At 28.4% G+C, this 21288-nt stretch overlaps 2 protein-coding genes across 15 annotated transcripts in view; one reads left to right on the top strand and one right to left on the bottom strand.

The window, feature by feature from the left end:
* LOC140664636 (uncharacterized) overlaps positions 1-21288 on the bottom strand; it is a 106549-nt gene that overhangs the window by 25141 nt on the left and 60120 nt on the right. For 7 of the 14 annotated variants that reach the window (XM_072889910.1, XM_072889902.1, XM_072889901.1 and 4 more), the window contains 6 exons: positions 10780-10974; positions 10323-10490; positions 9906-10047; positions 9654-9686; positions 1052-1254; positions 92-189 (listed from right to left, as the gene is read on the bottom strand). In XM_072889910.1, the coding sequence (XP_072746011.1) occupies positions 92-189; positions 1052-1254; positions 9654-9686; positions 9906-10047; positions 10323-10371 (525 nt within the window). In that variant the 5' untranslated portion in view covers positions 10372-10490; positions 10780-10974. The other 7 variants (XM_072889905.1, XM_072889907.1, XM_072889908.1 and 4 more) reach the window with 7 other exon arrangements.
* The window catches only part of LOC140664524 (uncharacterized), a 94368-nt gene that overhangs the window by 36662 nt on the left and 36418 nt on the right, over positions 1-21288 (top strand). The gene's annotated exons all lie outside the window — the stretch shown is intronic.

The following is a 21288-nucleotide window of genomic DNA, read 5'->3' as shown; positions in this document are numbered from 1 at the left end:
CAAATTTGAAACGATACAAGTATTTTTGAGAGATAACAAACTTTAAACACAAAATTGTTCAAAAAAATTTGTTTAGGAAAATATAGCTTACTTGTATGTACGGTTGAGGTTGTTGTGAGGACGGTGGAGGTGGAGGAAGAGGACCACCAGTTACCGCTGCATCTTGCTGTGGAGACGTGCGTGGTGGCTCTGAAAACGATGCATGCTCGTTTACATCGATACAAGCTCGTTTTCGTCGATAATCGCTTTATGTGAGATCGCGTACATCATCCTTGTGGGATTTTACATGATTTATGCTGGATAGTGTTACGTCGGAAAATGACTGATCTAAATTTCTGTGTACTCTGTCTAAATTAATTTCTGTGTACTATATTATATATGATTAACGAGCTTAAGCAAACGAAAAAATTGATTTAAGATTTCCGGAAAATAAATTCTCTTTTCAAATTTAGAATTTAATTCATACGATATATTGCGGATATTTCAAAAATAAGTTTTGTAAGATCAGATGGATCACACTTTTTTGCGAAATATTTTTACTACACTATAAAGATATCTGTTATATTGTGCATATATATATATATGTATATATATTTTTTTTATTTTTTACGTATTATGGGATTGTAAATTGTACCGAGCTGAATTAAAACTTTTCAATCTTGTGAAACTAAATCGTGAGTTAAATTGAAATTGAATATTTTTAATATTAAATTGCCAAAAAAATAAAAAAATAAAAAACATTTTTAAAAAATAATTTGTTTTATACACCATTATATTTTTTCAAATTAAATATAATGGAAATTCCTTAATATCTTTATTCTATAAAGTACATATCTTTATTTAAATATATTTTTTATTGTGTGTATGGTAAAAGAAATGGAATAAAAAGCGGAAATGTACTATAGAACGCAAACAAAAATATTCCGAAATACTGGCTCGCAGCGTCGTTTGTAAAAGATTAAATAAATAATAAATAACTACGCAAGCATCATGACGGACGTTCACGATTACTACACAGATTAGAGAAATTTTCTCTTTATCAGAAACGCACCTGTCACATGTGACCGTGATGCCGGAGACAGGTAAAGCTTAGGAAGGCAAAGCTTACCGAGTGTGCGGAAGACGATTGGTCGACTTCGAAACTTCTTTCCGGCCCTCACGGCAGTTACAACCAGCTGATATTGCGTATCAGCTCGGAGGTTACTCAAGGTGACTGCTTCACTATTTCCTGCGACCACCGCCACCACCCTGTAACTAACCACCTTGCCGTTATGATTCAATGTTTTACGATAGCTTATGCACAAGACCTTGAGCGAGATCCACGGAAATATTCTAAATATAAATCGGTTATTGAAGATTTTCTCTTATCCTACTTCTACATTTTCAGAAAAATAATCACTATTAAAAAGTTAAAAATTTCCGCATATTCATAATTAGGAAATTAAATTATTATATCATTATTAAGAAGAGTGCGCATGTTGTCTGAAGTAACTTCCTCTTAAAATTAAATTTAGGAGATATATAAATTGTTGATTAAAAAAGATTTAATGTTGTTTTTATAAAATTAGCAATAGTAATTAAATTATATTTTGTTCAGGAAACAACTAATTTCCATTAAAGCCAAACAAAATGCAAAACACTGACACTGGTTTGTGTATAAACAATCCTTTTGTTAAAACAGTTAACTTTCGACTATTGATTATGATCATTTTCAATCACATAATTTCTTTTTTACATTCATATATTCGGAAACGAATGATAAAAAAAGTTTGCATGTGCTTTCGGAATCGTCTCGCTGAAATGACACAAATAGAAACTAATCGTGGTTAAAAAAAGCCTGACAACATAAAAAATTTAAATACAGAAATGACAAAAATCATGGTAAAAAAGTTCCATTTACAAAGTTAATCATGTATGTTTATATTTCAAGAAGAAGATTATTTACATGTATTAATGTTATATTTTACATTTATATTCATTTTTTCATAATGTGTGTGTGATTATTAATTAATTATAAAAATTTTATTGTTTTATGATAGTAAAATTGATTACATTATAATATATAACATATTTTATCAACATATTAAAGAAGAGTGGAAATCTAGATTTATAAATTATTTTAATAAATAACAAATTTTCATTATTAAGTTTATATAATTATTTCATTATTTATATTATATAAGTATTGTAATGGTCTGTTTGTGGGAAAGCATTTTTTAATTACATAGTAATTTATAATTATTTTAATTAATATATAAATTTAATATTTTTTAATTGAGAGTTCATTAATCAATGCATAAACGTAATATAAGTGATACACTATAAAAAAGAGAAATTGAAAACGTCTTTGATCATCGGAATTCTGCGGAGTGAATATTGTAATTTAATCAGAAGATGAACATTGAATTTCGATATGTTGCGGGTATCGTGTAAGTTAATCGAAATTTTTGAGAAGCCTTAAATATCATAGGGTAATAAAATCACAATATAATAGCTGTATCATGATAAGCATTGAAATAACAGTTATTAAAATGCAACTTCGATTTAGCATTGCATTTGATAAATTCTATCGAAAAGACTACCGTCATACTACGAACGACAATAATCAGTTTGAGTTAGATAGACTGTTAATAATCGTGAAAGATTGAATGTATCAAAATAATAAAATGCCGATATTCGATAAAATTTCGTTATATGGTATAAATGTACATAGATATTATTATCGAGATCGCAACCGTAAAATATAACTAATTTTATATTATATACAAAAGTATTATTTTTGTATTATATTTTAGATGAAAATAAGATAGTTTATGGAATGCAATCGGTATAGAAATAATACCGTAAATAATTTTAACAAAAGAATGGGATAAAGTTGGTAAACGCATAGCAATGTGTTGTGACTATACATATCATATATTTAAGAGATATTTACGTGTGTTCTAAAGAATGTGAAATTTTTAAGACATTTTATCTTAAATATCCATATCGCGGAAATGTTCAGTCTAATATATATTCTAATCAATTGATGATAATATTAAGTCATAAGTGTTGTCTATTCTAAAAAATATTCCTATTTATTAAAAATTATAAACTACATCGTTAACACAAAATACATTTGATGCACCACATATATGCATTCTGTTGATGCTGAGACTAATACAAAACTTTTCTAACAATAAGACAAACAAAATACAAAGTAAGAATAATTCGATTAAAAGTTGAATGAAAACAAAACTTTAAGCAGCAAGTTGTTCTCTAGCTAGTTCCAATTAACCCATTTAATAGCCTCTCGTATGTTTCCGTCGTTACATAAAGCCGTAATCTGACCAGAGTCTAAGTGCATGCAATGAACTTTATATAACGAGACCATAGCACTAGTCGTCTTATCGCGGAACAGATCGATGCTATACATTTTTGTAAAAGATTGCACTTTTGCTTCTCTAGTATCATATTTAAACGGACGTCGTAATGATTCATCCGACCTGCTCATGCTCGTGTTTCATGATAAATTAGTTCACAGGATACCTCTCATTAAGCACATTTCTTCGGAATCGATTTTCTTTAATAAAAAAAACCATTAATACTTTTTGGATAAGTCGATGTATGATTATGTCTATCACTCTAAAAATATTTGCAAGTTACTCTCTCTTTCTCTCTTCAGAAGTAAAAATAAAAATAATTTTGTTTTTTGCTAGAAAATTACTTAAATTAAGTAAATTTTACATCGGTAAATTTCGAATAATATTCATATATTTTTCTTCCAATACTTAATGTTGAATATTAAAAAGTAGTAATTATATTTTCTGGTGACATTTCTACTATTTATTTTACTAGAAAATTCGTTTTTTTGCATTTGAAAAAGTTGACTTTAAATATTTTTCATGAAGCTTATTCGATATATCACGTTTCGATATCCCGGGTTTATCAGAAATTTAATATTTTTCCAGTTGGGAAAATGGTTTGCACGAATATTATATTTTATTTAATTTCGCTCTATTATCTTCTTGATATATTGCCATTTCGTGAATTTAATCACTCATCGTTATTTTCATATTTGCGTAAGACATACATAAATAATATTCATATCAATATCATTCTGATATAAATATTCAGTTAGTTATTATTACATCACAGACATAATCTATATAACATATTAATAATTTTATAATAACAGATAACATCAAAATAGTAAGAAAATAAACCATATAATTAATACAAAACGATATGTTCAGGATATATGTTTACTACTAATTAAATTTTAGGTGTATTGCTTTAAAACTAATGTGGATAATATCTTAAAAATATATTCTTAGTAAACATTTTTTTTTATTATACCAGCCATATTCGATTTATAAAGACATCCAACAAGATCTTTAAAAAAAGTTTTATCATAAAATACTTTCTCGTTATTCTGGTTTATTTAAAAGAAAACAACTTGTAACTTTTTACACGAATCATTTGTATAAAAGATTATTTCAGAATATTTCTTAACTTTAAAATGTAAAATAAAAATTCAAAGTCTCTGCAGTATTTTTCTTTCATGATTTTATTTATATTACTTAATGTCCTTGTTTTAGGATATTAATTTTTTTATATAAAATAGCCTTAAAGTTTTTCACGTTATTAGTATTATAAATCTGCAAGTTATTTTATTTTAATGTTGTAATTTGAATATTATTTTGTATTCTATACAACATTTTAAGTTTGTTACAATTCTATAAAAGAAAAGTTTTTTTTATAGAAATACATTTGAAAATATGTTTATTTATTATTTAACTATTAGTTATTTATTATTTAGTTATTATTTAGCTCTTTGTTATGATAAAATACTAAACTTTAAATTTAAAAAAATTTGAAAAATGTAAGAATTTACAAATACTATTGTAAAAAAACGATTTCTGTATATGCATGCGAGATGAGATTATATTATATTATTATTGGCTCTTAATGGCTTTGCAAAATTCAAAGTTGTGTTTTCATATATAGAATAAAACCGTATTAATTTAATTTAATTATTACTGTATTAATAGTAAAACATATGCATGATATGTATGTAATTATTAACTTGATATATTGTATATAATTATTAACTTATGAAAATTCGCATTATGAATGCTTTGTTCAGTTTAAAAATCATTTTGTTTTAATGCAGCGAGAGAGAGAGAGAGAGAGAGAGAGAGAGAGAGAGAGAGAGAGAGATGTGATAATTAATATAGAGTGAGCCAAAGCAACCTAATAATTTTCAAACTGAAATAAAAAATTAAATATAATTTAAATATTTATTTATTGTTATATAACAATAACATATAAAATATTGGATATATATGCTTTTTAAGCATATTAATTTTTTTTCTGTATATTAACAAAATCAATATGCAGGAATAAAAATACAACTATACCAGACAATATTGTATAAACAGCGAAACCTGCATAATATAGAACAGTGTAGAATAAATGGAGGATATTTGACGATTAATAAATATATTATTAAATGAATAAAGTGAATAATAATAAATAATAGGCAATATACTCAAATGACATTATATATCATATTGTTATGTAACAAAAAATAAATATTTAAGTTATATTTTATTTTTTTAATTTTATTTTGAAAATTGTCAGGTTTCTTTAACTCATCTCATATAATCTGCTTTTATTTTCAATCTTTTATACAAATGCGTGTTTAACAATATTATTTGCCATTATTTATTACTATATGTGTTATTTTAATTTGATCATTAACATCTCGAAATTGTAGCACTTAAAGTAAACTATGCAGTATTGCATTATTTATTAAAATTTTTGTTATATATGTAATACTTATATTATTTTAGAAAAATTTTTCTTATGCTATATTAAACATGAAAATTTCATTATAATTTGTTTTATTCGTTTTCAGTTCTAATCGATCTACGATCGATTTAAACAATGGTTGATCTATTTTAAATGTCATGTTATTTTGTGAAATTTAAGTAACTTAATGCACGATTATAGTTAAGTTTACTATTAAATAAATGCTAATTTTAATAATAGATATTTTAATTTTTGATAAATTGAATAACTTTACTGATGAATAAACGCGAAAAACATAGCAATCTTGCAGATTGGTGTTATTATATGTTAAACTCTCTCTTTATGGATTGGAAATTAATAAGCAAAAAAATGAATGTATAGATCACTTCTATTAATCTAATTGAATCTAATTATATTGATCTAATTGAAATATCATACAAACTATAATATATTATATAATTATATAATATAATAAAGTGTTTTATATAATATTATTTATTATAATCTACACACATTGTTCAAATACTCAATATTAATTGAATCTTCTTTTAATGTGGATATTCATTACCGCATAATAAATTCATTATTTCGATCTTTCCTATAAATCCGTAATTTGTCAAAATCTATTATCATGACGTGATTTATCTAAACTTTTTAATGCATTTGTCAATGTGAAAAGAAAATACGTGAACCACATATGTGGGTTGGAATTTATTCGATTTAAATTATGTTTTCCATTCCGTTTCTACATAGCGTATGATGTTACATCAACACTCTGTTGGATATACATGTCTCATACATGCATACAAATCTCGTTTTATTTCTATTACTAAGAATTATTTCATGGATATTTATATATATATCCATTGGTTCTTTCTCGTCGCTTTTACTTTCTTATAAAGGAAAAATTTGTTTAAGACATTTTCCGTTTCATCCTCTTCCGGCTCTCCTAAAGTTTAACCAGGCATTCATATGTCATTAGAGACTTTTTTCGACAGCAGTATTATTTCTACAATATATGCAATACCTAATATACACGATATTATATTGTCCACATGTAATTTCATATACATATATTTATTCTTTTTCTTTTATATAATATAAGAAAATTAGTTATTTTTACACTTACATAAAAGTATATTGTATATTAGAATAGAAAGAATTGATAAAAGAATTAATATATATATAGTTTTTCAAGATATATTATTGTTGCGCTTTCTGATTGATTTTAATTAATTTTAATATTCATCTTCGTACTGTCACTCATTTACAGTATTTGTGAAAAAAATTATACTCTTTTAAAATATGTTAACTTTAATGTTGAACTAAGAGTATAGAACACTAATGTTGAACTAAAAATACGAAACACAAAGAACAACAAAATTAACAGAATAATCATAGTCGTTTGAAAGATGAGTACACAAAGCACTTCAGCAATCACAAACTTTACAAGATATTAGCTCTTTATAAATTGTCCAATGCATCAAATGCAAGCAAATCGACATTGCACTTTAATAATATGTCTCTTAATATTTCAATAATATTTATTCTTCCATTAACATTTTATTTACATCCCCGCGTTGATAAGAAATTTTTCTGCATGAAATAATGTTTTTCGTATGTATGACGTCACGTTGTGTGATGTGATCGTGCGTTACATAAGAGAAGCTCCCCTTTAAGCCGTTGATCAGTTCCGTGCAGGCGCAAGGAAAAGTAGGTCACTGGGGCACTGGCACAGTCACATTGGGGAGCAATTTCTTGCACCTTCCATGTTACCGAGGTTAGTATTTGCCAGTACAGTTACGGTGCGCGATGCGCGTGAGCTGCGTAGTTTTTGGCGTCTTTTTACGCGTTTTGACAAATTGTGCATAGAAAAGTGTCGAAAGGACTAAATTTAGTAACGGGTAATCATTTCGTTGAGTAATCTGCGTGACTGTAATCGATGATTTTTTTCAATAATCCTCATATCTTTCTTTGTGCGTTTCAATGGATCGTTGTAGAAGAATAGATTTTCCGCTCGTTTTACGTATCGTATATTATGCAACCGACCAGGATAGCATTTGGATTTCAAATACTCCTAGCGAGGAGTATTTAGAATATCTCAAAAAACATCGAGGAAGCTCCCCAAAGATAGAGCTAAATGTGAGTAATCTCTTTGTCCGTCATTCTTACTTCTATTCTCGATTTCTAAATAAATTGAAAAAAAATTAAGTCCGTATAAAATATCAAATTTCGAAATTCATATTGTTGCACTTTTTTCCGTCTGTTTAATTATATTATTATACAATGGTATTCGTATAAAATGCGTTTTATATCTCGTAAGCGGGATTAGTAAATGTAATGTATTGGTATTATAGAAGTGTATTAATTTAATATTAACTCTATTTTAAATTGTTAAGTTATATATCGATTGATCGATGATGTCGAATAAATTTTATTAAGTTTTGCGATGATAAATTCAAAGCTGATAGTATGATAAAAATCATTTGTAATAAATAAATAATTATTTTGTAAGTTTATTAAAAAGATTATTTATGGAATTATAATAGTTATTTTAGTAAAATAGTAATTTATATTTGCTTAAATATGCATTTTTATCATTTTTATTATTTGTAAGTAGCATACTTCACCGAACTGTCAAAAAACAAATTGAATTAATATTCACTTTTCAACGTCATTGATCGTCAATCAGACAGACGGAAAAAGTGCAATAATATAAATCTCGAAATTTGACTTGAACAAACACGCTTCACGGGTTTTCATCACTTTTGTTATTATGGATTTTAAATGCTTAAATAGTTTACATTTTATCTATTTTTATTGAACGTAATTTTATTTATTTAATGATATATGAATTTTGTTCACTATATTAAAAATGTCACTTTCGTGCACGTTAACATACATCTTTATTTATTCTCTGATATATTTCTTTAATTCTGTGCAGTTTTATAGTTTTTTCTCTATTATAAAATTGAATAATGAATTTTTAACAACTAATAAGTCAAATTTACTTATTTCAGCTGAATTTAAAATAAATAATATCTTAACACACAAATTAATAGTTATTAACTAAAAATCTTTAAATTATGAAAATTTGAAAACAGATAAAAATATACAAATGATTATTAAGAAAAACATGAAAAATTGTACTTGTTGACATTTACATAATAATAATAAATATACGGTGTTATGAACACCCTACACGTGTCTATCCATGTATGAAATTTTATCTCGATGGTTTATATAATAAATATCACTTTAATAGTTTAGCTTTTTAATGATAGAGAGTATATGCAGTTAGTTATATTTAAACATTCCCGACATAATTAAAGGAAATACCAATAGTATGTAATACCGATACGTGTGCTTTTGCAAACGCAACATACACGAGGCACACGCACAACTCGATTTGCTCGCTATCCTTTCAATCCTTTTTCAATAATAAGTATATATATATATATATATATATATATATATATGTATAGCACAGAATGCAATATTATATATGTGTAGTTGTTAAACTTTTTACATATATATATATATATAACATATTTCAGATTCGATAAGCCTAAATGTCTGCATTGCGGCATTTTGTCGCAATCCTTGAACATGTTAAGTATGTCAGTGTTTCAATTTTATATCATGTAATGTGTGAAAAAAAACAAATGAAAGGTAGAAATGTAGATCGAAGGGAATCAAAACAGAATAATTTATGTCACTTCCCTATTTCTCAATTACACGCGTGCGCGCCTAAGTAGAATAAATATCTAGTAATTTAATTCAGCGATTATCTCTTCAAATTATAAATAAACAAAACTTTATTGCGTCAAACATCAATATCATCTAGCAAATCATACCTTTTGTGAATCATATCCGTGTTTGTACATGACCTACAAAGAACGACAACTTGCTACAATAAAGACATTAGGAAGACAAATAATTAACAACAAATTGAGCGTACTATTCATTGAAAAATTATCATTTCTTTCAAAAGATAGACCGATACCAGAATAGAACGCGAAATTAGTACTTTTTTTTACGAATGTTGTTTGTGCATCGCGAAATGAAAGTCTGAGTCGATTCGCAATATCAGAATCGCTGGAACGCACCTGGCGTCGGTTGGTTTATACGTGACGTCGTATTTCTCGACCTGCTCAACCTGGCTGGTGCTCCAAGAGACACGTACAGACGTCGGATTCAGGAACATCACCGTTATGTTTTCCGGGACGCCGGGAATGCCTGTCACCGAGCCTGTAAACACGAAATATATCTGTCATTATTTGATAATATATCCCCTTTTAGAAATTTAAATTTTTTACTTCAAATATTCAACTTCAAATATTTTAATAATTAAGCTTGAAACAAAGATTTTGCGTTAAAACTCTTTTAAAAATAAAGAATTAAATTTCACTATGTATGCGAGATTTATTATATCAATTATTGTGTAATAAATCGTGTCTCTCTCATAAAAAGTATCTCTTTACTATTTTTTAACAATGATGCGTAATGCGTGACTCTTCGTTTACCTACGAATCCAGCTCCTTGGAGGATTAGTATTGTGGCCCAAAGGACCATGCCGCCAGGATGGCGGGCCGGATATGGACCGCGTATCCTTCCGCACACGTGTCCGTCTCCACTTCTGCTTTTTATTGTAGCCGTGCGTTTTTACGATGCCAAAAGGAAATTCCAGTAATCTGTACACATGTTTAGTTAAATTCTAATTCAAATTCTATGTTAAGGGAATTTTTTGAGGAACTTTAGTTACACAAAAAGTAGTATTGTTAACCAAATCTTCAATTAAAAATCCATGGAATTTGAAACCATATGAGAAAAGTATTAATTCTTCTATTTTCAGTATTTTATTACGCTTTGCTTATATTTTGCGCGTACAAAATTTTGCAAAAAATATATCCCTAAAAAAGATGGATCGATTTTTATGGAGAACTTTTGTAATGCAACGCGTGTGTAAAGATCTTTTATTACCTGTACATACAGCTTTTCGAACGTTCCGTATCTTCTATCCTCCTTTACCATAGTGCATCTTTCCTCTCGAGCTATGTCATAACAATGATAGCGCGAGATCACCGTTTCACGGTACATTATTCAGCTGTACATTTCATTTGTGTCTGATGCTATTTCCCAATACTGATCCGTTTACGAGCTCATTCTGGATTACAGCTATAATAATGCAAGAACAAACTTTTAATTTGCAAATAAATTTATATTTTAATATAAATATTTGTTTTAATATATGTATCTCGTAGCAATGACAAATATAATGATCAAAAAAGGATGTTGGATTTTTGCTTAAGATTATTGTGAATAATATGTTTAAAATATTTTATATGATAGCACGTATCAAATAAAATGCATCCACGTCCAATGAAATATATAACACATTTCTGATATCTAATAATTTCCAATTTGTTTTCTCATTTCGTTGTTAAAAATACTTATTAAATTATTATTTAATTTCCACATATATGTTTTTAACATTCAGAAACGTATCTCATCCGTGGAAAAAAATAATGTGCAAACAAAATTACGTTTTATCTACAGTTATGTGTGTCCGAAAATATTTTAATTAAAGTATTATTTGTTTCTCGTGCACACAACACACACTCACGAGAGTCGTCGCGGTGCCGTTTATTGTCGAAACGGAATAGCACATCTCGCGTCCCGAAAAAGCTCGCGTGACCGATAAAAGTATCGCGCCTGATAAAAGACCCGCCATACATCCAAGTAATTCGCGCGCGTGTTTTATACGAGTCGTGGGTACGTAATGGTGCTGGCTGACCTTTCCGGATTGCGTGGCCGCGGTGCACCGTTGCGGTACCGGTACTGTGCCAACGAAAATACAACAGACAAAGCTCCGGCGGTCGGCAGCCGCCGCGAGCTTGCGAGCAACAAATGGGGCTTGCGGTTTACATTGAGTCGCCTTTATAGGGCGGTTTCCTGTGCAAGCGCGTTCTGCTACATCTCACAGCGGCGTAAAATCGCGAAGGAAAGCATTTGTGTTTTCGTTTTCCCGACCAGAGGTTCTAACCATGAGATATATCAATGAATTTTTATGATAAAAGACAGCAATGATAAATATTACCTAATCAAGCTCCTCCTGAATAACATTGATGATGAAAATAAATAGATAATTGTGAATGATGTGTAGCAGCTGTCGCGCTAGATTATAATTTTCAAATTTAGAAATTGCAGTAAGATTATACAAAATAATTTTTTTAATTTTTTTATGTGTACTCGCACGACAAAGTAAAGATGAATCTAGAAATTTTGCGCTATCCTATATATATTTTGAATTTACATATAATGTACGATTGACATTGTTTTAATTATTATGATTATATAAAGTTTTAGAATTATATACTATATTTAAATATCTTCCATTTTATTTTTACGCTTTAATTATCTTGATTCTGCAATTTAAAAATTTTTTAATATCAAGATCCATCCATGAACCTAAATGCAACGACTTACGTGCTATGAAAAATATTTTCATCGGACGAAGAATAGTTGGGCTTTCCCTTTTAAGTCTTTTATGAGCATGCGAGCATTTTGTCATGCTTGATAGAGCAAAGCTTTATACTCTATAGAAAAAAAAATCGTTATTCTTTGTAGTCACATACACCATTATTATCTGTCAAGCAACACGAATATTTAATCCGCCGGTTAAACGCGGTACTAATATTTCTAACAAAAAAAGAATAGAAATTTATAAGTTTAATCTTATTTACAGAACGAAATAGTTTACGAACTTTTAGAATCAAGTTTTAAAATGTCAATTTTATGAATTCTATTTCAATGCTGACAGAAGTAACGTATGTAATTGCTTGATATGATTTACATAAAATATGACGTTTGACTCTGATCAGATCTGTTCATATATCTTTTTATATACACAATAGAATAATAATGAAAAAAAACTAGAGAACATGAGTGTGTACATCGCAAATCTTTGTTTTATGATCATAAAAAAGAAAATATGTGTATATAGACGATCAAAATATTTCTTTTTTGTAATAAATTAGAGTAAACGTTTATAAAAAATAAAAGAAATATTCTATGAACACGTAACACATATTTAATATAATATTAACAATATTACGAATAATATTATTATAATAGTTTAATATTATTACTAATAGATGTTTTAATGGTATTTACTTGAATATTCACTTTATTCATAAAATATGTTATCAATGCAATCGAATAAACGTTGACGCAATTTAATGATTTCGATCAAACACATAAAGTGACTAAATATATATTTTAATTAGATTTATTTTAAAAACAAGGGAGAATTAAATATATTTAAATTTTTAATAAAAAATTGTATGTGCTAGAATAAATTTGAAAGATTTATTAGAATATTCGTAGAGATCTCCCGATATATAAAGAATCTATTCTCGAAAAGCCATTTATTATTCGGACCATTTGTCGTTCGTATATCACCGAAAACTGACGCGTTTTGAGAAATAATGGTTCGTCCAATGGCACTTCATTTTTCTTGTAATGATTCAAATATTAACATATGTGAAGCAATCTGGCGTACATACACATCACGCGATTGTAAATCTTACGTACTGATGAAATATAAGTCACTTGAAGTTATATTTATGTTGCACACATTTGCTTACATGCAAATGCGAAACTGCATGCATTCTACATTACGATAAAGTGGCTATTCGCGATTTGCGATCAAATTATGATGATGATGACGATATTATTTATAATCAAAGTTCTAATAAATTTTTCAGGAGTTTAATAAAACAGTATATTTTTTGAGATGATAAAATGATACATTTTCCGATATTATCATATGTTGTGCTCTATTTTTCATAGAAATATTAGAATATTAACAGACAGAGAGAGAGAGAGAGAGAGAGAGAGAGAGAGAGAGAGAGAGTGAGAGTGTACATGTATATATACATATGAGTGTTTTGTTTATTAAATATAAATATATACAATAGAAAATGTGAATGGTTTTTTTTGCATGTGCGTAATTTTTATCGAATATTAAAGAATTTTATCGCTTTGTAATGACAAATGTTTCATAAGAATGATAATACATTATTTTTCTTTGAAAGAACTCTTCTTTTCGTAAATCGACCAGATTATGCAGTATCAGATAGTGATATTAGAATACTCCATTATACAGATAATCAATTTGTTGATGGAGAATCATTAACTAAAGACATATTTTTTGTGATCGCACAAAGCGATCTCGTTAAGTGATACGATTTTCAGGCCCTGCAATCTCATAAAAGTGATCGCATTGCGGCCATTCATCTTGCGGTCGTCTCGCTATTTCAAGAAAGCTCGCGATACATCGGTTACACACGCGACAAGTTCGACGACTTTTCTCCCTCCACTTTGGCGGATGACGAACGCTTTGCGCGTTGCATAACATATCGCATAAATCTGCAACCGTAATTATTTGGATTATGCATACACTGACCTCGTAATAGTAAAAAGCTGTTGTCCCGTTTTTAGATCTTCCTACATTCAAATTTATGTCAGTTCCAAAGTATCTTGGGAAGAGACACTCAATCGTGCTTATTCCGTAGCGACAGACGTAATTGTGAAAATTACATCGAAGTTCCGTCCTCTGTCAAATATCCAGCTCTTTCTCTCTCATTTAAAGTTTAAAGCTATTAAAATTGTGAATAATATAAAGTTAGGCGCTATGTTCGCTGTCGCGTTAAACTCAAGCGATAACGAAGCTTCAAAGGGATGAAAAATAATATGTAGATTATGATGCGAATAAATGCGATTATATATATAGAAAGAGAGAGGAGGGAAAATGCAAAATTAGTTAATCAAGAAAATTTTGCTGTCATAAAAGATTACGTAATTCCCGCTCGTGTGCATGCGATTTTACACTTACGCCAACAGGATGGATCAATGATTTTTCAGTCCTATTTTTTTCCTTACAATCTTTTCAAGCGTTCCGTGCATCATATCGGCATTCTTTTTATGTGCTCCATATTTATACGCGATAATAGACGGCGGATGGTGGTTAGCACGGTGGCGTTATAAATAGATGAGTGACTGTTGCTTGCTTCAGTATGGCGAAAGAAAAATAAACGTCTAAGTCTTACTACGTTACTGCGAAATTTTCGTATCTTCCTTTTCCTGTAAACGATATAATAAAGCGCATGTGGTAATCCGAAATAATGCTCTTAATTCGAAAAATATGAATGACAATCTCGTGTAAAAGTTATCGATGTGTGCTTTATTATATATGTAACAAACTGAGTTATTCGTAATTTTTCGTGTGCTAATTGGATACTGCTAAAATTTTGTAAAATAACCATAAATCGTAATTGGTGCATTACCGACACGCTAATTTATTAACACACATAAGCCTGGAAAAAATTATTGCTGTTTTTGAGAAAGTTGTTATACAAATAGCGCTGCTGCTTAGACTAAAGTCTGTCGACCTATGTATATGTTAGCGAAAGTATGCTTCGCTTCTCAGTCTCTCTCTCTTTCTCTCTCTCTCTCTCAATTACCTTCCAATTATAGTTAGCATACTCCAGTTGGCTATAGTCGTCAACATTTCTCTAATTTATTTTTGGTGTTGTTTGATAATAGCATAAAATTTCTTTTCAGTATTTTTATGCTTGCGTCGAGGAGATGCCGAGTTTAATAATATTTAATATCAAATTAATTTCTCTTTAATTAAGATATCAAAGCATCAACAATTTTCAAAATAGTTAAAATTAAAAAGATTTTACAAATTAAATTTTTTGTCAATTATACATAACAGTTGGTAGCTTTAATTTTTAAAAAATCTTTTATTTTTAATTTAACTAAATCTACTGATGTCTCAGCATTTTTGTAAAAAAAAATCTTATAAATTTATGTGACCTTTTTTTAACATTTTAACTTAAATTTAGTTACTGAAACAGATAACATTAAAAAAATTGCAATAAAAATGATAGCTATGAAAATTTAAATCTTTAGTTAAAACTTTTCATTAACTTATTATTCTAATTTGTGCAATTAACACTTTAAAAATTATAAAAATTTTATTTTTAGTTTATAAAAGTCATAAAATTAATTATATCATTAATGATTAGATATTCGGTTAGATTTGTCATTGAATTGTCACGAGTTAGTATTTCAATGCATATCTTGTTTCTAATTATTAGATTATTTTTATCGTGTGCATATCCTTTGTGCGGTTTAGTTAAATTATGTACTTTGACAACCACACAGAATAATAATGCAGTATGTATTTGCGGTAAATATATTTCCATATTACAGTCATAATTTACGTCAGTATGTAATTAAAACTACGTTGTACAATTTCTTTGGTAACATAAGAGTTATTTGATATTTTGAAAATTGGTATTATATATTTACGAAAAAATATATTTCCAATCATTTTCGCGCAATTTATGAAAACTGAATAAAATAAAATTTTCTTATTTCAAAAATACATCTTCAACTATTTATTAAGTATACCGCAGATTGTTAAAGATACCATCTAAGAATAACTTGAGCAATCATTCATAAAGTAAACCGAATTCATTAACGTCAATGTCGGAAACAATCATTTCATGGAACATATTTATAGGTAAGCCATCAAACAACCAACGGCAAAAGTGTTATTCTACCGAGAATAGCGAGCGTAATTTCTATATCGATCGTAGTGTATCGCGATGTAATATCCAATGCGCAGTAATTTCTGCAATGCCACCGTACGAAATACGCAATGTTATGTTTCGCAACCTGTATTTTACAATTAATTTCAGTAATGACACAACTTCTCGAGGAATATTACGATCGTCTAATTACGACAGCAAAATCTATAGAACGTAATTTTCAGAAACTTCAGCAGCTAACGATGCTTCCGCATGCAAAAGTCGTTAAAGTTTTCGCATATTTTTCACGGTATACGCAATGTGATGTTGGTTAAAATGCTGAATGCGGCACTGAATACGTGATTAGGAGACGTTTTATTCCTTTCTATTTCCATTCACGTGCAGATAATAAGATTTTTTTATTAGAATCACATTATAAAACAACGAGTTAAAAAAACGTCGTCACGCTGTCCAATAAATTTAATTTATGATATTTAGTCTACGATATTGGAATATATTTTTAGCAGAACACATGTAAAACTGTTTTTGTTAATATTAAATGTGTTCTGCTCTGCATGAAAAAATCTTTTATTGAGAAATAGATATGTTATTTTAATTTGAACATATAAAACTATTTCTTTAATTTTTTAGCTTATATTATAATTAAATTGAAATCTGTTTTTGCACGAAAAACTCATTGATTGATTGAATTGTTGACTGTAATCTCAGAAAACTGAGATATCGATTTTAATTTATCTTGAGATACTTTTTTAATTTATCTTTATCCAAAAAGAAGCTGCTTTTTAATTCTTTCGAAAAAATAATGAATAAATCTTTATTATCTAAATGAGATTTAATTAGCATACGAAAATTATAGTAAAATATAATTAATAGTAATTCTCTGTCTTTAATAGATATGATAGAGTGTTTTAATAATATCTTGCAATGATTCAGAATAAACCCAAACATTGAGATGAGTGAGATTAAATGTTTGTTTACAAAGAGTTTTTCAGATCTTTCCTCAAAGGTTGCTATCTATTCATAGTGTTCGTTCGGTTTAATCTACAATATATTTCAGTTTTACTTTGTGTGATATAATTTAGAGAAGACTTGAAATTAGTCTTACAATTAGTTTTGTAATATATTCTCTTCATTATTACGAAGAGGTATAATGTCTTCATTACATCGCCGAAAGCATTTTATAAGATATTCAATGTGATTGCATTCAATGCTATTCCACAATTTAGCCGACTTCCTGTTTCATATTTAAGTACGAGGGTGCTAATTCACCCTCTCTGAATTTCCTTTATCTTCGTGCTGCAATATTACCGCAGATTATAGCACAGATTGCATCACGAACAAACAATTAAAATAATATCTAAAATTTTACTTTCCTATATATTATGACACCCAAGTGATAATGGTTGGCACCGATTGGTACCTTCTTTCGAAGAATACATACACCTTTGAGCTCATATCGTGTGTATGTAACATGAAGAAACATTTTTATATAAGCATTTAGCCTAATTTAAAATCATTCTATCAAATTATCACCTAATTTTTCAAAAAAATTATATCACAAATATAATCGTCTATATAATAATATTTACTTTAACTATATACATATGCAATTTGATTTATATGAATTCTATTAATAATCTAATTTTTAAATTTCGAGAGAAATTTAAAACTGAGTTATTCTCTCTCTTTCTTTCTCACGTGACTTATAAAGTTATATTTGCTAAATTTGCTAAAATTATCTTCTTTTTCAAATGTTAGAACATTGCTAAAAAAAAAATGTATCTACATATATTATTGCTAAGTTATGTATTAAAATAATTTAAATAAGATATTAGCAACTGTGTATTCATGTCTTGTTATCTTATTTATTAGATTACTCGGGTAGATATTATCTAATTTTATCTAATTCGCATAAATCTAATTTTATTTAATTATCTAAACATAGAACTTTTTTTCGACATATTTTTTTAATTTTTTTATTTTTGTTCTGAAATCAAAGAAAATAAAAAGGAAATCTTACGTAAACATGATATCGGTGTTCGGAATCTCGGACATTGTGAAATAAAATATAAACCTACACGATTCTCTTTTATGAGACTTACTCTGAATATGTACCCCCTTCGGATTCTATCACTCATGTTTGCCTCGAAGCGGCTTGTCATAAAGCCCCGTATACGTGCGTTTATAAATACGATGTCTTGCTTCGTCATTTGTGCCTGTGGCAGTTACCATCGACAGTGATTACTCATTCCGCACACATGCTCGCATGATACTAGAAAGGCTTTTTTTTTTTTTTTTTTGAGATCGGTATTTTTTAATTCGCGTAAAATTTTACGTAGATTGAAAAAAGTCTTAACGAGAGTTTTAATTCAAATTTATAAAAAAATATAAAACTCATGTATGTAGATGCTAATTTATAAAGTTTCAAATAAAATTAACGAAATAAAATTAATATTCCGAACAATTTTCTTTTTTATTTGTTCAGTAATATCACGGGCAAGAATAGTTGGAGAAAAACGATGTACTTCTTACATGAGCTACGAAGAATTGTACTGCAATGTGTGTTGTAATGTTGTTATAAATTTTTCGAGACACTAACGTTTTTTCTTCCTTGGAAATAAATAAGCTTTAAAGTACGTTAACTCGAAAAATGATGCCAACAAAGAAAGAAGGTGATTAAACGAACATCAGGGCAATTAATATCCATTCACACAGTTTTTTTAATGCGCGTTTATGTTTTCCTATAGGTACTCTCGGTGATTCGTTTTCCTCAGTGTGTATAATCAGTATAAATCAACTGACACGAATAAATTCTGCTTGAGATGAACCTATATTACATCGCACATTTTAACAGATTGAGGATCTTTATATTGTTACTGTGAAGAGAATTCGACTGCTAAGCTATTAACTCGTAAGCCGAATGAAAATATTTTGACTCTTCCCCTGACACAACACTTTAATTTATTAATGATAGGAATTATCACAACTTACGGCTTTTTCTTCAACATTTGCGAAACATCTCGTTCGATTTCCTTGTATTATGTAATTTAAAATTGATTTTGTCAATCATAATAAACAAATAGTTATTTCCGATAAAAGCATTGTATATTGGATATCATGGGATATCTACGCAAATGTTATACAAAAGATAATTGGATTAATATTAATTACATTATTGGAAAAAGATTTGCGATTTAAGTTTCTCTTTCAAATAAGTTCATTCTTCCGATCCTCGTCGACAATTTACGTGATTTTAAAATAATATAATACAATATCAAGTCATCTACACGCCGTTGTTTATAACAACTGATGCTGAATTGTCAAGTGCGATTAGCAATGTATGTATGTATGTATGTACATACATCTGTACGTGCGTCCTTTCAACTGGCACCGATCGATCGCCCTTACGTGCACGACACGTCGTAATTGCATGTGTCCAACTTCACGATGTGTTCCATATTGGTTGTTACTTTTTATGGGCGTTTGTTTACGAGAAAAAAAAAACAGAAAAAGGCCAGCAAAAAGGTCGGTGAAAGAAACTAGGATTGGTCCAGGAAGAGCGACCAACAAATACAAGTTGATCTTATCTCGATGAATCAATTGAACAATTAAACTATTCTTTTTAGTCGGTACATAAATATTATAATGAGGAAATCTAATTGACACTCATTGTTAGCGTATTACGTAACATTGCTACTGATAATGAAGCGATTCTATTATGCGAATTTATTTCTTATCAAGAAAAATTTGTTAATTTGTTAATTTGTTTTCTTAATAAAACATTTCGCAGTAATAAAGTAATTTTTTAAATTATAGACATCAGAAAAGAGAATATCAAAAAGTGTCATTACTTTGAGAAGTTTAAATAGTTCAAACGAAAAAATCTTTGGCAACTTTTACCTTATTTTACTATATACATAATATTTTTTTTCTTTTAATTTTTAATTGGATTAGAATTATTGAAAGATAATTTAGTTAATTAACAAATTTATTTGCATGTCATTACAAAATACCAAAATAATTTTAATAATTTTGATACAGTTAATTTTATCTCCATCAAAACACATTTGTGGTCGCATTATTCCTTGATTTTACTCCTACCGCCAGCAAACACAAACCGCGAAGGTTTATGGTGACGCAAGTTGAATGTTGCTGTTCACAATGACCTTGGTTAGAGAACAAGGATACGTTGACGCTCTTATTTATGCAGATTAACAAGTTGCATTCAAATATAAAACGTTTGCTTATGCGACAATATTTTATCTCTTAAAAACCTATTATTATCTATTTTTTATCTAGATTATATTTTATTACATTTAAATGTAGTTAAATTAGACTGATGAAAAATATGTAGAAGATATTATTGCACTTTTATCAGTCATTTTCTATAACTTAAAGCAGAAAAAATTAAAGAAAATCTTAAACATTTTGAAATAATAAGAAAACTTACTCGAAGAAAGATGACTTCCACTAGTAAAGTCATTTAATGGCACTCCAAAAGGAGAATTATAGTAAAAACTTTTGGAATGCTATTACAAATTCCCAAGTTTCACTTGTAAGTTGTAAGTTAAGAGTGAGGCTGTATCGTTTTTGTCGTTATATAATTCTCTTCCTCCAATCTCATTCGTTTCCTCAGTTTTTCAATTTTCTTTGATCGTGAAAGTTCTATTTCCATCGAATTCCATTTCATATTTCATTAATAAATTTAAGTAAAGTGAAATCACAATCTAAGGATCTCACACACACATACTCACACAGATTCAAATCACTATATGCATTTTATTTATTCATTTTGACTTCAATTATCATTTCATTTACTCTTCAGTTAATCAATCGCTAAAATTCATCGAGCCTTATTATAATTTGA

Source organism: Anoplolepis gracilipes, chromosome 4 (genome assembly GCF_047496725.1).
Source record: "Anoplolepis gracilipes chromosome 4, ASM4749672v1, whole genome shotgun sequence".
Taxonomy (NCBI): domain Eukaryota; kingdom Metazoa; phylum Arthropoda; class Insecta; order Hymenoptera; family Formicidae; genus Anoplolepis; species Anoplolepis gracilipes.
This window is presented reverse-complemented; position numbering and strand designations above follow the sequence as displayed.